The sequence below is a fragment of the Gopherus evgoodei genome, chromosome 4, assembly GCF_007399415.2.
Source record: "Gopherus evgoodei ecotype Sinaloan lineage chromosome 4, rGopEvg1_v1.p, whole genome shotgun sequence".
Lineage (NCBI taxonomy): Eukaryota > Metazoa > Chordata > Testudines > Testudinidae > Gopherus > Gopherus evgoodei.
In genome coordinates, this window is record NC_044325.1 from 7,160,438 (window position 1) to 7,173,546 (window position 13,109).

At 48.4% G+C, this 13,109-nt stretch overlaps 1 protein-coding gene across 3 annotated transcripts in view; it reads right to left on the bottom strand.

The window, feature by feature from the left end:
• NEMF (nuclear export mediator factor) overlaps positions 1 to 9,874 on the bottom strand; it is a 32,004-nt gene extending 22,130 nt beyond the window's left edge. The window contains exons 1-10 of one of the 3 annotated variants that reach the window (XM_030562810.1): positions 9,640 to 9,874; positions 6,922 to 6,990; positions 5,508 to 5,610; positions 4,238 to 4,363; positions 4,010 to 4,158; positions 3,707 to 3,774; positions 3,238 to 3,324; positions 1,925 to 2,001; positions 788 to 858; positions 622 to 697 (exon numbers count right to left, since the gene is read on the bottom strand). In XM_030562810.1, the coding sequence (XP_030418670.1) occupies positions 622 to 697; positions 788 to 858; positions 1,925 to 2,001; positions 3,238 to 3,324; positions 3,707 to 3,774; positions 4,010 to 4,158; positions 4,238 to 4,363; positions 5,508 to 5,610; positions 6,922 to 6,990; positions 9,640 to 9,698 (885 nt within the window). In that variant the 5' untranslated portion in view covers positions 9,699 to 9,874. The remainder of the gene's footprint in view (positions 1 to 621; positions 698 to 787; positions 859 to 1,924; positions 2,002 to 3,237; positions 3,325 to 3,706; positions 3,775 to 4,009; positions 4,159 to 4,237; positions 4,364 to 5,507; positions 5,611 to 6,921; positions 6,991 to 9,639) is intronic. The other 2 variants (XM_030562811.1, XM_030562812.1) reach the window with 2 other exon arrangements.
• Between the last annotated feature and the right edge of the window lie 3,235 nt (positions 9,875 to 13,109).

Here is a 13,109-nt window from a genome sequence, read left to right on the forward strand (position 1 = left end):
TTAGTATAAAATAATTATCTATAGGTTATGCTAACCAAGCACCAGAAATGGCAAAGATTTCACTTTTAGTGAAAATCCATGTCAAACATTCACCATGTTTACATTTTTGCTATTACCCTCAGCTATAAACCAACTGTCTATAAACACCTATATAACCACCAGCAAAATATTTTTAAACAAGACAGAGAGTAGCTAGTTTCTGAACACAAACCCGTCTTTCACCAATGCCACATGCTATATTTCAGCTACTGGACATTTAAGAGACAAGATGGGTGAGGAAATATCTTTTATTGGACCAACTTCTATAGATGAGACACATAAATTTGGTCCAATAAAAGATATTTCCTCATCCACCTAGTCTCTCTAATGTCCCGGGACCAACACAGTTACACCACCACAGTTACTGGACATGACAGACAAATTGGGAACATAAATGGGTCAACTGTAGTCACCAAGAGGTATTTTACTGAGCCTGTATCTTTGTATACTTACTGATTTTACACACCAACTAACTAGTCATAAAACATTAAAAGGTAATAGTTTCAGCACCATATTTTCTTTCCTGTTTTTAAGTATCAGTCATTTAAACTACTTAGTACAGTATAAGCAAAACCACTGTACCTTATCAAATGATTCGAATTCCATGTTCGGACACTTTAAATGTTGAGAAAACAAGAAAGGATGAAATTCCTCATATCTGTAAAATATACATTTGATAGTATCACTTAAGTGCTTAATATAAATTAGTTTTCTTGTAAGAAAGGGAGTTAATACTTCAAATATTTACGTGAGGATTTCTTCTGCAGGTTTATCTGGCTCCAGGCTTGGCTTTTTCTCACGTTTCTGGATGATATAACCCTTTAAAAAAAAACAAAAAAAAAACATAAGACACCACATTCATACTCATTTCTTTCCAGGAATCTTAAAAGTTATTTTCCCTTTCTTGCCCAGGGAGGAACAGTTTAACACCTTGCAAACATCTGACACTAAATCCATTGGTAAGAACTTTTTTCGTAGAGACTTTATGGTGCTAACTGACTTTGCAGTAAAATTTTGGCCACTCACCTTTATTCCAAAATATTCCACATGAAAGCTGAACTTCTATAACAACTCAAATCTACAATGCATCACACAAACTTTGTACCTTACATTTTAAACAACCCTTGTTTGTTTGGGATGCAATAATGGGCAAGTCAGAATCAGAACGAATTATACCATAAACTGAGCAATCCTTTCCTCCCTGAAGCTAGAGAAGAACTTGTTATAAGGCAGGAGACTCAGAACATGGAAGAGAGAGGAGTGGATGGGCTGTAGCACAATTTTTCCACTAGAAGTGAAAATGATCAGAAACACTGACACAGCCCCACAGAGAATATTCAATAGTTATTATTGCAATAAATAAATACATGTTTGAAAATTAGGACTACATTCCCAGGGTTAAGGAATGATCTCTATTACCTACTCATAATTGGCAGTCTTTCTACTCAGGCCTTATTCCTGAGTTGCATTAAGATCAATGTAGAAGGCTATATTAGTCATGTTGCTCACCAGGCATGAATATCTTGAAGACACACAACTGCAAAATTAAAGGTTAGTTCCTCACTGCACTACAGACTAATATCCCTGAACACTTCATATGTTAAAATTACTATCAGTGTTTAAATACAACGGTAACACACAAGTCAGACAGATCTCATTTGCTCATTTACTGGCTGCATGTCCAAGACAAGGGCGATATATATATTCCTTATTAGTATCTGGAGTGCATCACAGCAGCAAAAATAGAAAGACAACAACATGACAAGATGTGATAGGAATGCTAAACCAATAGCAAATGTCTGACATGACAGAAGAACAATAATGCATGTTCATTTTTTATTAGACCGTTTAACTTTGAACCATGCAGGTATCAGTTAAGATTTACCTTCCCACTAAAGTTGTTAGTTATCTTCATATATTCTTCTGCCTTCTGTAAAGCAGCAAGTACTCTTTCAATATTTTCTAAAAGGGAAAAAAATAGATTTTGAAGAGACAAGAGTTTTGGGATATTTTACATAAACACATAGTGCACTACTTCACCAATAAAGGGTAAAGCTTGACAGACCAAAAACTAACCTATGCCTCTAACTGCATTTCTAGTCATGGGTACGGAGGAATTTTCTCCAAGGTACCGTTCTTGTGGGAAGTCTGGATTATGAGATTTTCAATAATCCTACTCTCTGAAATACTCTAAAACCTTGTAGATTTCAAAAAAGTCTGTATTTTAATAAGCATCTTTAACCATCAACTCCTTGCATTAGAAACAAGTGTCCATTTTGAAGAAAGCCTCATTTTGTGTCCTTTTTAAACTTTGAGATATTTCTTTAAAAAAAATACATGTTGCAGCTACATATATAAAATATAAGAGTGCTGACAAATAAATATCATAATTAACTTTATGCCATATGATGAAGTGCTACTGTAACTATTTGGAATTGAGGCTAAAAGGGATGGAAAAATACTGGCGTGCAAGCAATGCTAGGGCTTTAAGAGAATAGAGTTAAAGTAATCTCCAGCCTGTAAAAACTTACACTGCATATCCATTGTGATGCTTCCCCAAGAGTACCCTGGGCTGTGAAATGCCTCCCCACTGTCTGCTCTTAGGGTGATGCAGTCTTGTCTGTGCCTGCTGTGTGTCAGCTGCCTGAAACCACCAGCCTCTGGCAACACAAGCCCTGTCTTCCAGGCATCGCTTTCTCTGGACAGGTAGCAATAAGCAGACACCAGTCTCCAAATTCTCGGACTTTTCCCTGCAGCATCCAGCCCCTTATCCACTGAATGCTCACAGAATTACTAGGCCTACACTTCCCAAAGGAACACTACATACCAGCTTTTAAGATTCAACTAAGGACCACGACTTTGCTTAACACCACAGCACTTAGATATATTCATAATGAAAACAACAATAAGGGAATGAACAGAGATTCAAGGAATAATGAGTATGAATATTAGAAACCAATGGTTACATATAAATAAATCATGACACGCTTTTAGAGACCAAACTTAAGTAACAAATTAACCTTCCATCTAAAGACGTTTATCTTAGCATTTTCAGCCAATCCTGGCTGAGCCCCTTTTTCATGAAACAAAGCCACTGTTCTTTTACTTCCTCAGTGAAAGGTGCGTAAGTGTCTTCTCTGCCCCTCCAAATATAGTCAAGCAAACTTTGAAGTGCACAAATATTATACTCCTACATACCTTTGCTTTCCATCTGTTGATCTACTTTGGCATTACCAGACAATCCAGCTTCTATAAGGCAGTGCTCAATGAGTGTGGCTCCATAAGCTATAAAAAGTAGAGAGAACCAGCTACAGAAAGCAGTTTAAACATTCAGGTTGAAATCTGTATTAAGAATGATTAATTTCCAAAACTGAATATGAGATTCTGGCCACCACTGAGAAAATTCAACAAAGGTCTCGATACTCTAAGTGCTTCATGGACAAATCCCTACATCCATGTAAAGCACATTAAAGGATTGCAGCCAAGTCCCTATATCTTTTTATTAAAATTCTAGTCTTTTAACAAATAATTTTGCATTTTATATATAGGAGATTGTCTTGAACCTTCCGAGACACAGTTGTGTGTTTTTTATTTTAATTTTCAGATTACATCTAATATGAATGCAAACAGTCTGCACATTTCATTTTGTAATAATGTCATTACTTACGAAGATGTGGGTTAAGGACCCTCTTTAGCAGTTCCCCGTTAGATGCATTTGATATTGTTTCAGTCAACCTAAGAAACATAATAAGCAGAATAGCTGCTATTCAAAAGAATACATGCACGATGTTGAATTGATTTTCCATGTTTTCTGAATTAAAGAAGAAAGCAAACAATTTCAATTCCGTGAGAGCTACATCACCTACGCAAAGTTCAAAGCCTAAAACAGACTATTCAGACTCCAAATGTTTAGATGTAAAACTGGTCTTTATTTTATTTATAATATGCAAGTTGCACAGAATAAAGTTACCTTTCCAAGGTAGGTAATGGTGCAGGTGCTTTAGCGTTATCAACTGGGTACCGTTCCCGAACTGCAAATTTGACATCATCTGCCTCATCTGTGCGAAACCTCAGGATGTTTAAAATTAAGTATTCATAGTCTGTCAGAACAATGTTTCCCTGCAATAGCATCAAAACTGACCATTATTAGAGTCCATATTAAATACTAATTTATAGACTAAACAGTTTTATGACTTACTCTGTCGTAAAGCTCAACAATGAGATGATAGGCTGCTTCATCGCTTCCAAATTGAAAGTCTACAATTCTGTCTATTCCCAGCTGCCTTACACTGACAAGCCTTCTACTCCTTAAATGCTTACGACACTGATGATGGGGAAGAAAGAAATATTAAAATATGCATATGTATATAAGGTGTAAACAGAAAGGTCCTACTCATAGTATTTTTAACTGAAATATTTAAAAAACTGTGTGCTCCCTTCCCTCCCATGACAATCTGAACATTTCTTGTTTATCTTGCTTATCTTTATTCCACTTATTATAGACAAATACAAGAACTGGTATAAACTTACAAACCTGAATATTATATACATGAGCTGCTCAGACTTTGACAACCATTAAGCTCTGATCTATTCTTGCTCATTAAAGAAAAATAGTAGCTCCAAATTGCAAAAAATTAAACATTTTTGTTAAGCATTCAGCATTTACAGTAATAAAAACAGCTGTATTATTTGAAACTTGCGCATCTCTGCCATGCCAAGGAAGGAAAGAGCTAGTGCAACCTAAGGACCCGATCCTACAATGACCTCCACTCAGAGTTACCCCTGCATCCACCACAAGACTCCCACGGACTGCAGTGGGGGATTTGCAGAAAGGCATTTAATGAAGCTCCTCATGGGCTCTCTTGTACTCCTGTCTGTTCGGACTCTTGCAGGAGTGGGGAGCTAACCAGATCCGTAATCTGATTCTGCAATCAGATTGCATCCACAACAGATCCATTTGCCGAGCTGGAGCCTAATACTTCACTTCAAGACCTGACACATTAGAGAGTCTAATCCTGAAGTCCTTACTCATGCAAGACTCCCATTCACTCTGGGTTTTGCCTACACAGAGACTTCAGAATCTGGCCTATATAATAATAATAATAATAATAATAATAATAATAATAATAATAATAATAATAACAACAACAACAACAACAATGTGTTCACTTAGCCAAAGTAAAATTCCAACAGGCATGGCTAGTCCAGTGAACATTTACGAGTTTGAGTATCAAAGTTTTAAAAATTACACTTTGACTGTTGTCAGCTACCAAGCACCAGTTCTGTGTCCCCCACCATTCTGCAGTTGCCATTCCTTTCAACCAGTCCTCACATCATCATGGTCTGCTTGACCAAGACCCACTCAGCTAGTTGGCAATACTTTAATAGTTAATTTACATCTCAGAGGTGAAACTGCAGCACTACTCTCTCTTCTGAAGGAAATTTCAGAAAGAGAAAGATTAATTTACCTTCATTGCAAACCCAGATGGCATCATATTCTTTGGCCATTCAAACTCTGTTGTATGAATCCGTATACCAGATTCAATTAGAAGTGTAGCTTTACAGTCTGGCCTGTTGACAAAATAAAGACTAGTTTGACAATTTAAAAGTCACCAATTTGTCATTATATCAATGACATTTCATTACATTGGAGCAATACACCCAAGTACCACAGATAGCCCTTCAACTTCAACTACAAGTCAAAGAAATCTTTCAGACGAAGTTATAGTCAAAAATATTAGAACGCTGAGATATAATGAGGCCAGGTTGGTAGCAAAAAAAAAAAAAAAAGTTAAAAACTAGATAAACTAAACTAAGGGCTAGACATACTGAAGTTACTTGATTACTCCAAAAATATCTGGGATTACCATATCTTTTGCAGGAAGTTATTTTGAAAAGTCTCCCACCCGGAGCACTGTCCAGTTCAGGGGTCTCAAACATGCGGCCCGCCAAGCTCCCCGTCTCCATAGAGTTATTTCCTGTGGCTGCCAAGCTCCCCCTCCTCCCCAGCACACTGCATCCCCACTCCTCTGCCTACCTCCAGGCGTTTCCTGCTGCCAAACAGCTGTTTGGCAGCACCTAGCGCTTTCCAGGAGGGAGGGGGGAGGAGCAAGGAGCTGCGCGTTCAGGGCAGGAGATGGAGAAGAGGTGGGGCAGGGCGGGGATTTGGGGAAGGGGTTGGACTAGGGGCAGGGAGGCGGCAGAGTTGGGGTGGGGACTTTGGGACAGGGGTTGGAATGGGGGCAAGGAAGGGGTGGGAAGAGGTAGGGCCTCGTGGAAGGGGTGGAGTGGGGGCGAGGCCAGGGCAGAAGCGGGGGCTTTTGTATCTTTATATGAAAAGGTGTCAGTGGTGCGGCCCTCAGGCCAACATACTAGTCCTCACGTGGCCCTCATAGTGATTTGAGTTTGAGATCCCTGGTCCAGTTGGTCAGGTGTATTACAAATGGGAAAAGAAAAAGCTAACAGTCCAACACAGAAACTAGGTGACCAAAAGGGACTCTTCTGGCTCTATGTAAAAAGCATCTGATTACACAGACAAATTGCTTCAGAACAGCAACTCCTGTGATCATAGCTGCTTATCATTACCACAGCATATGCACTGTTCTTGGTATTTACGAGAAAAAAAATGTAGGCCCAAAACACACCGGCTCTTCCACTTATTTTCTGTATCTTGTTTGTAAAACGGGGCAAAAACAATTATCTTCTTGTGATATTTCCTAAGAACTCCCATGATAAAAATCTCTCTCTTCTTCCAGGGAACAACACAAAACTATTTTTTAGCAAACTGGTTATAAAGGCTTGATAAGCAACTGTTCATACAAAACAAATAGGCTCAAATTTAAGGAGGAATAAAACAGTTCACAAATGTTAAGAAGTTCTTACTTTTGAAGGCGAATAAGATATGTCTTATTATCCACATCATAGACATTGTTTACTCTCATTCCCAATAAGCTGTTAAACAAAAAATAAACACATTTTGTGAATCCAGCACAGAATTCATACAAGCCTGCCAGAAAGATTCAGTGACAACTGAATCTATATGTACAACAATAAGTTTCCTAGGTTACAATATATTATACAAATAGCATTTGAAGAGGTGATAGGGCACAAGAAGTAAAATGGACACGCTCCAGGGAAAATTATGATACAATCAGAAGATATGAGGAGCACTATTAATTAAATAAATGCAAAATGGAAACAGAATAGCCACTTGAACAAGACTCTAATACGACAATTTGCGTTATGAAACACTAACGCATATGCATCTCTCTGCATCACCAATTTACCATTGAAGCCCCACTTACATTAGCAAACTAGCCCCCTGGCTGGTGACTGTCAGCAATACATCTGGTTGAACAGGTGCTGAGAATGCTTGAGGAACTAGCCTGGATGGGACTAAAGCATTTTCAGCATCACCACAGAAAGAACAACTGAGATTTGATCCCATTGCTATTTCATTCACAGTTATTCAAGCCAGCATAACATGGATGATAAAATCCCACGTAAATCACATCCTGAGGGGTATCTGTGTCCCCCTGGCGGAAGTGGAATAGGATGGGGGTGGAGGAACTATGAGAGTTCCAGGGGGTAGTGGGATGGGGTCTCAAGACTTCCATGAGGGACAGTAGAATGGGGGTGGAGGGGCAGTTTGTCTGGGCTCCATTGGAGTGAAATGGATTGTGTGCACACGGAAGTCGAGACACGCCTAGTCTCTTACACAGGACAATGGGTGTGTGCGCAGAGGAATCAGGGCTCCCATGCAAGGCAATGGGGTTGGAGATGTTACAGCTTTCCTGGGGACAGTGGGGTAGGATGGTTAGGGCTCTCCTGCCCTCTCACACAAGGCAATGGGATGTTATGGAGCATCAGAGTTCCCATAAGGACCAATGGGGTAGTGGGGTTTCCAGGTCCCTAACATGAGGCAATAGGGTTCTTGTGGGAGGGCTGCAGGTAGGGGTTCCCAGGTCTCTCACACCAGGCGGTGAGGTGAGAGGTTCCTGGGGGGAATTGGACAAGAGGGCTCCCACGGGGGGAGTTTCCAGTTTCTCACATGGGGTAGTGGGCACGGCTGTTCCCATGGGGGCATTTCCCTGGTCTCTCACCCAGACAGATGGGGTTGGGGTTCCCCAGTCTCTCACACAGGGCAGTGGGGTGGGGGGCAGCAGCGTGGGGGATCCCTAGTTTCTCACACAGGGTGGTGGGGCAGAGGTTCTCATGTGCGGTGGGGGGCAGTACCGGTGGGGGGGGAAGCAGGGCGGGGTATCCCTAGTTTCTCACACAGGGCAGTGGGGTAGGGGCTCCCCTGGGGGGGTTCTCATGTGCGGTGGGGGCAGGACCGGTTGGGGTTGTGGTTGGGGGGCAGTAGGATGGGGGATCCCCAGTTTCTCACACAGGGCGGTGGGGCGGGGGTTCCCCTGGGGGGTTCTCATGTGCGGTGGGGGGCAGGACCGGTCGTGGGGCAGTGGGGGGATCCCCAGTTTCTCACACAGGGCGGTGGGGCGGAGGTTCCCCTGGGGGTCTCATGTGCAGTGGGGGGCAGTACCAGTGGTGGGGGCACAGCAGGGTGGGGGGTCCCCAGTTTCTCACACAGAACGGTGGGGTGGGGATTCCCCTGGGGGATTCTCATGTGCGGTGGGGGGCAGGACCGGTTGGGGTTGTGGTTGGGGGGCAGTAGGGTGGGGGGTCCCCAGTTTCTCACACAGGGCGGTGGGGCGGGGGTTCCCCTGGGGGGGTCTCATGTGCGGTGGGGGCAGGACCGGTCAGGGTGGTGGGGGCACAGCAGGGTGGGGGATCCCGTTTCTCACACAGGGCGCTGGGGCGGGGGTTCCCCTGGGGGATTCTCATGTGCGGTGGGGGGCAGGACCGGTCGGGGTGGTGGTTGGGGGTCAGTAGGGTGGGGAGTCCCCAGTTTCTCACACAGGGCGGTGGGGCGGGGGTTCCCCTGGGGGGTTCTCATGTGCGGTGGGGGGCAGGACCGGTCGAGGTGGTGGGGGGGCAGTAGGGTGGGGGATCCCCAGTTTCTCACACAGGGCGGTGGGGCGGGGGTTCCCCTGGGGAGTCTCATGTGCGGTGGGGGCAGGACCGGTCAGGGTGGTGGGGGGGCAGTAGGGTGGGGGATCCCCAGTTTCTCACACAGGGCGGTGGGGCGGGGGTTCCCCTGGGGAGTCTCATGTGCGGTGGGGGGCAGGACTGGTCGGGGTGGTGGGGGGGCAGTAGGGTGGGGGATCCCGTTTCTCACACAGGGCGGTGGGGCGGGGGTTCCCCTGGGGGGTCTCATGTGCAATGGGGGCAGGACCGGTCGGGGTGGTGGGGGGGCAGTAGGGTGGGGGATCCCGTTTCTCACACAGGGCGCTGGGGCGGGGGTTCCCCTGGGGGTCTCATGTGCGGTGGGGGGCAGGACCGGTCGGGGATCCCCCGTTTCTCACACAGGGCGGCGCTGCAGTGGTCTCAGGAGGGCGGCAGAGTCGCGGGACCGGGGGGAGGAGGATCCCGGGGCGGGCAGTTCCCGCGGAGGGGGTTCCACGCGCGGGAACATCCCGCGTGGGGGCGGCGGGTCACTGGACACCCCCGGACCCAGGCCTGGCCGGGCGCTGACACTACCTGTCCCGGAGCTCGGCCAGCACCGCGCGGATGTCGATGGTGTTGAAGCGGGACTTCATGGCGGCGCCGTCCCCTCACACAGCGACCCCCACCCGCCAATTCCTCACACGCTCCGACACCAAGGGATGCACATGCGCAGTGCGCGTCCCTATGGCAAGCCCCGGTAGACAAACTTATACGGCGCGTTTGAGGCGGGCGCTGTCCTGTGCTGAGAGTCCAGCGGGTGGGGGAGGAGGGACCGCGCCACGCTCCCCTTCGCCCCGGGCCCGTCGGGGGCCATCGCAATGACTCCAAGCTGCATTTTCAGCCGGCAGGAGGCGCTGAGCCTCTTCCCGGCCGGCCGGTGAAAGCGCCGCCCCCAGCCCTGGTGGGTGTGGGGATCTCCATGTCCCCGGGCAGGATCCGGGGGAGGGGGCGGTGCCCCTGGCGCTCCGCACAAAGTGCCCCAGTTTGGAGTTTCCTGCTTTAAAGATCCTGGGGTGTAGCAGGCCCTACGCGCCCTCCAGGCTCTGCGGCGGGTGTGTATGTGTGGGGGGGGTCCCTGTCTCCCCCCTCCAGGCTCTGCGGGGGGTATAAAAAGAGACCGTGTCTCACTGTCTTGCCCAGGCTACGCTGCAGGGGCTATTCACAGGCGCCATCCCACTACTGATCGGCACGGGAGTTTTGACCTGCTCCGTTCCCGACCTGGGCCGGTTCACCCCTCCTTAGGCAACCTGGGGACCCCAAGCTCCCCCGGGATCACCATATTGATGCCAATCTTAGTGCGGACACCCGATCGGCACAGCCCGCTGCAGCCCAGAACTCCCGAGCTCAAGCGATCCGCCGGCCTCAGCCTCCCCGGGAGCTGGGATCACAGGTACCAGCCACGGGGCCCGGCTGGTTTTGCTGCCTGGCAGCTCGAGCTTTAAACTCTGCTTGTGAGCTCTGTGCCTTGGGCAGACGGGGACAGCCTGGAACTGGGTAATGCTCCTGCTTCCCTCGCCACCGTCTCATGTCGGGATGCAGGCGCCGTTGTCCTCCCGGACGTTTCGGTGCCCCCATCCCCGGCCCAGGAGCCCAGGTGTCCGGCTACCTCTGCCCCCCATACAGAATGCTGGATCTGTGGGTGTCCTTCCCTCTGCAGAGGATCCCGGAGTGTGGATGCCCTTGTCCCTCCCTACAAGATCCTGGGTGTGTGGGTGCCATTCTCCCCCCATAGAAGGTGGCTGGGTGGGTGCCCCTGTTCGCTCTTACAGCATCCCTGGTGCACGGGGGCCTCCCTCCGCCGCAACTCAGGGTCCCCAGGCTGTGAGTGTTCCCAACCCCCGATACAGGCGGGGGCGGGATAACTGGCTCTCACTGTCCTGCCCAGGCTGTGCTACAGCAGCTGTTCACAGGGGCAGCAATCCCACTGGCAACCTGCAGCTTTAACCTGCTCCAGGGGTGACCTACTTCACCCCTCCTTTGGGAACCTGGGGACCCCCGAACTTCCCAGAATCACCTTATTGACTCCAACCTTAGCACAAACACTGCTCAGCATGGCAGGGTGCAGCCCTGAATTCCGTCAGATCGCCTCAGCCTCCGAGTGCACAGCAAGGATTACACGCGAGAGCCTTTGTGCCCCGCGTGTCCAGCCAGGTCAGTCCCAGCTCCAGCTTTCAACTCTGCTTGTGAGCTCCCCTCTCCGGCCAGACGGGGGCAGCACTAACGGTCTCATCTAAATTTGACTCTTCAGGTTGCAGATTATAACCCAGGAAGCCAAATCCTTTCCCAAATTGACAGTTGATGCAGAAGCTTTTTTGGAAAGATTAGGGTTTTTGCCTTTATAAACAAGGAAAATGTGCATTGTTCTGTTCTGTCTACAGCGAGAGACTGAGGAAGCTCAACTGATTTCAGTGACTGGAGGTTAAGAGGCGACTTAATCATTGTTTTAAATACCCCGTTTTAAAAATTCCCAGGGGAAAATATGTGATTTTAAAGAGTTCGTTAATTCACCAGACAAAGGTTGAACAAGACCCCATTGGTTTGTAGTCAATGTCACAAATTGCCTACTGGGAATGACCATTTTTAACAATGAGGCTAATCATCTAGTGGAACAAGCTCCGCAAGGGATTTGATTAAATCCCCATCACTGCCGCTTGTAAATCAAGACCGCAGCTCAGGCTGCAAGACACCTGGTGTGTGAGTGTCCCTGTTCCCCCTTCAGAACCTCTGGTACATGGTGCTTCCCTCCTCCCAGTTCAAGATCCCCAGCATGTGCGTGCTCCCATCCAGGATCTCTGGTGGGTGTCTGTCCCCCACCCCATGAACTAGCTCCAGTGTGTGGTTTCTCCTGCCCCCGTCCAAGATCTGTGGGTGTCTCTGTTCCCCTTTTCAAGATCCGCGTTGCTTGGGTGCGTCCCTCCCTCAAGTCAGAATCCCCACCGTGTGGGTGCTCCCATCCCCACTCCAGGCTCTGCGGGGGGCATAAAAAGAGACCGTGTCTCACTGTCTTGCCCAGGCTACGCTGCAGGGGCTATTCACAGGCGCGATCCCACTACCGATCGGCACGGGAGTTTTGACCTGCTCCGTTCCCGACCTGGGCCGGTTCACCCCTCCTTAGGCAACCTGGGGACCCCATGCTCCCCCGGGTTCACCATATTGATGCCGATCTTAATGCGGACACCCGACCGGCACAGCCCACTGCAGCCCAGAACTCCCGAGCTCAAGCGATCCGCCGGCCTCAGCCTCCCCAGGAGCTGGGATCACAGGCACCAGCCACGGGGCCCGGCTGATTACAGAGTCTCCCGCTTCCAATTTCAGGCTCAGCCTGGGAGCTCTGCGCTCTGCGCGGGTGGAAGTGGAGCCTGGAACTGAGCTGATGCGCTGAGGGTTATTTGCACTGCGCGCTTCACGCCGAGGTGAAAACACGGGCACGGATCCTTGAGCACAAGCCGCGTCCTGAGGAATGGGGGTGGGGGGGCTGCATAAAGAGAGACCGGCTCTCCCTGGCGGGGCCACACCGGCTCTCCGCAGGGCAGCCCCACTGTCAGTTAGTATCCGAGTTTTCACAGATCCCTGCCTGGCTCCCTAGGGAACCTGGCGACCCCAAACTTACGGGAAAGCACCATAACGAGGCCAGCCTGAGCACAGACAGCTGCTCAGCACCCCGGGGTGCAGCCCTGAACGCCGGCATCAGGTGCACTCAGTCTCCTGCTGCATAGCCAGGATTGCACGCAAGAGCCTCCAGGTCTCTCCCAGCGCCGGCTCTAAACTCCGCTGCTCAGTTCTAAGCGTTGGCCACACGGGGGCAGCCCGGAGCTCAGCCAACGCCTCCCGTTGCTGGTTGCATTTCCCACTCCCCGTGGCAGGTTAACACCCTGCAGGCAGATCTCTGAACAGAAGCGAACAGTTCCCCAAATCCAGCGTGTTAGCAGCAGCTTTGATAGAAAAGCGCTGACGTCACCATTACTGTAAAGTAATAGCTAGAGTGCGGTCTTGGGGTTCTTATA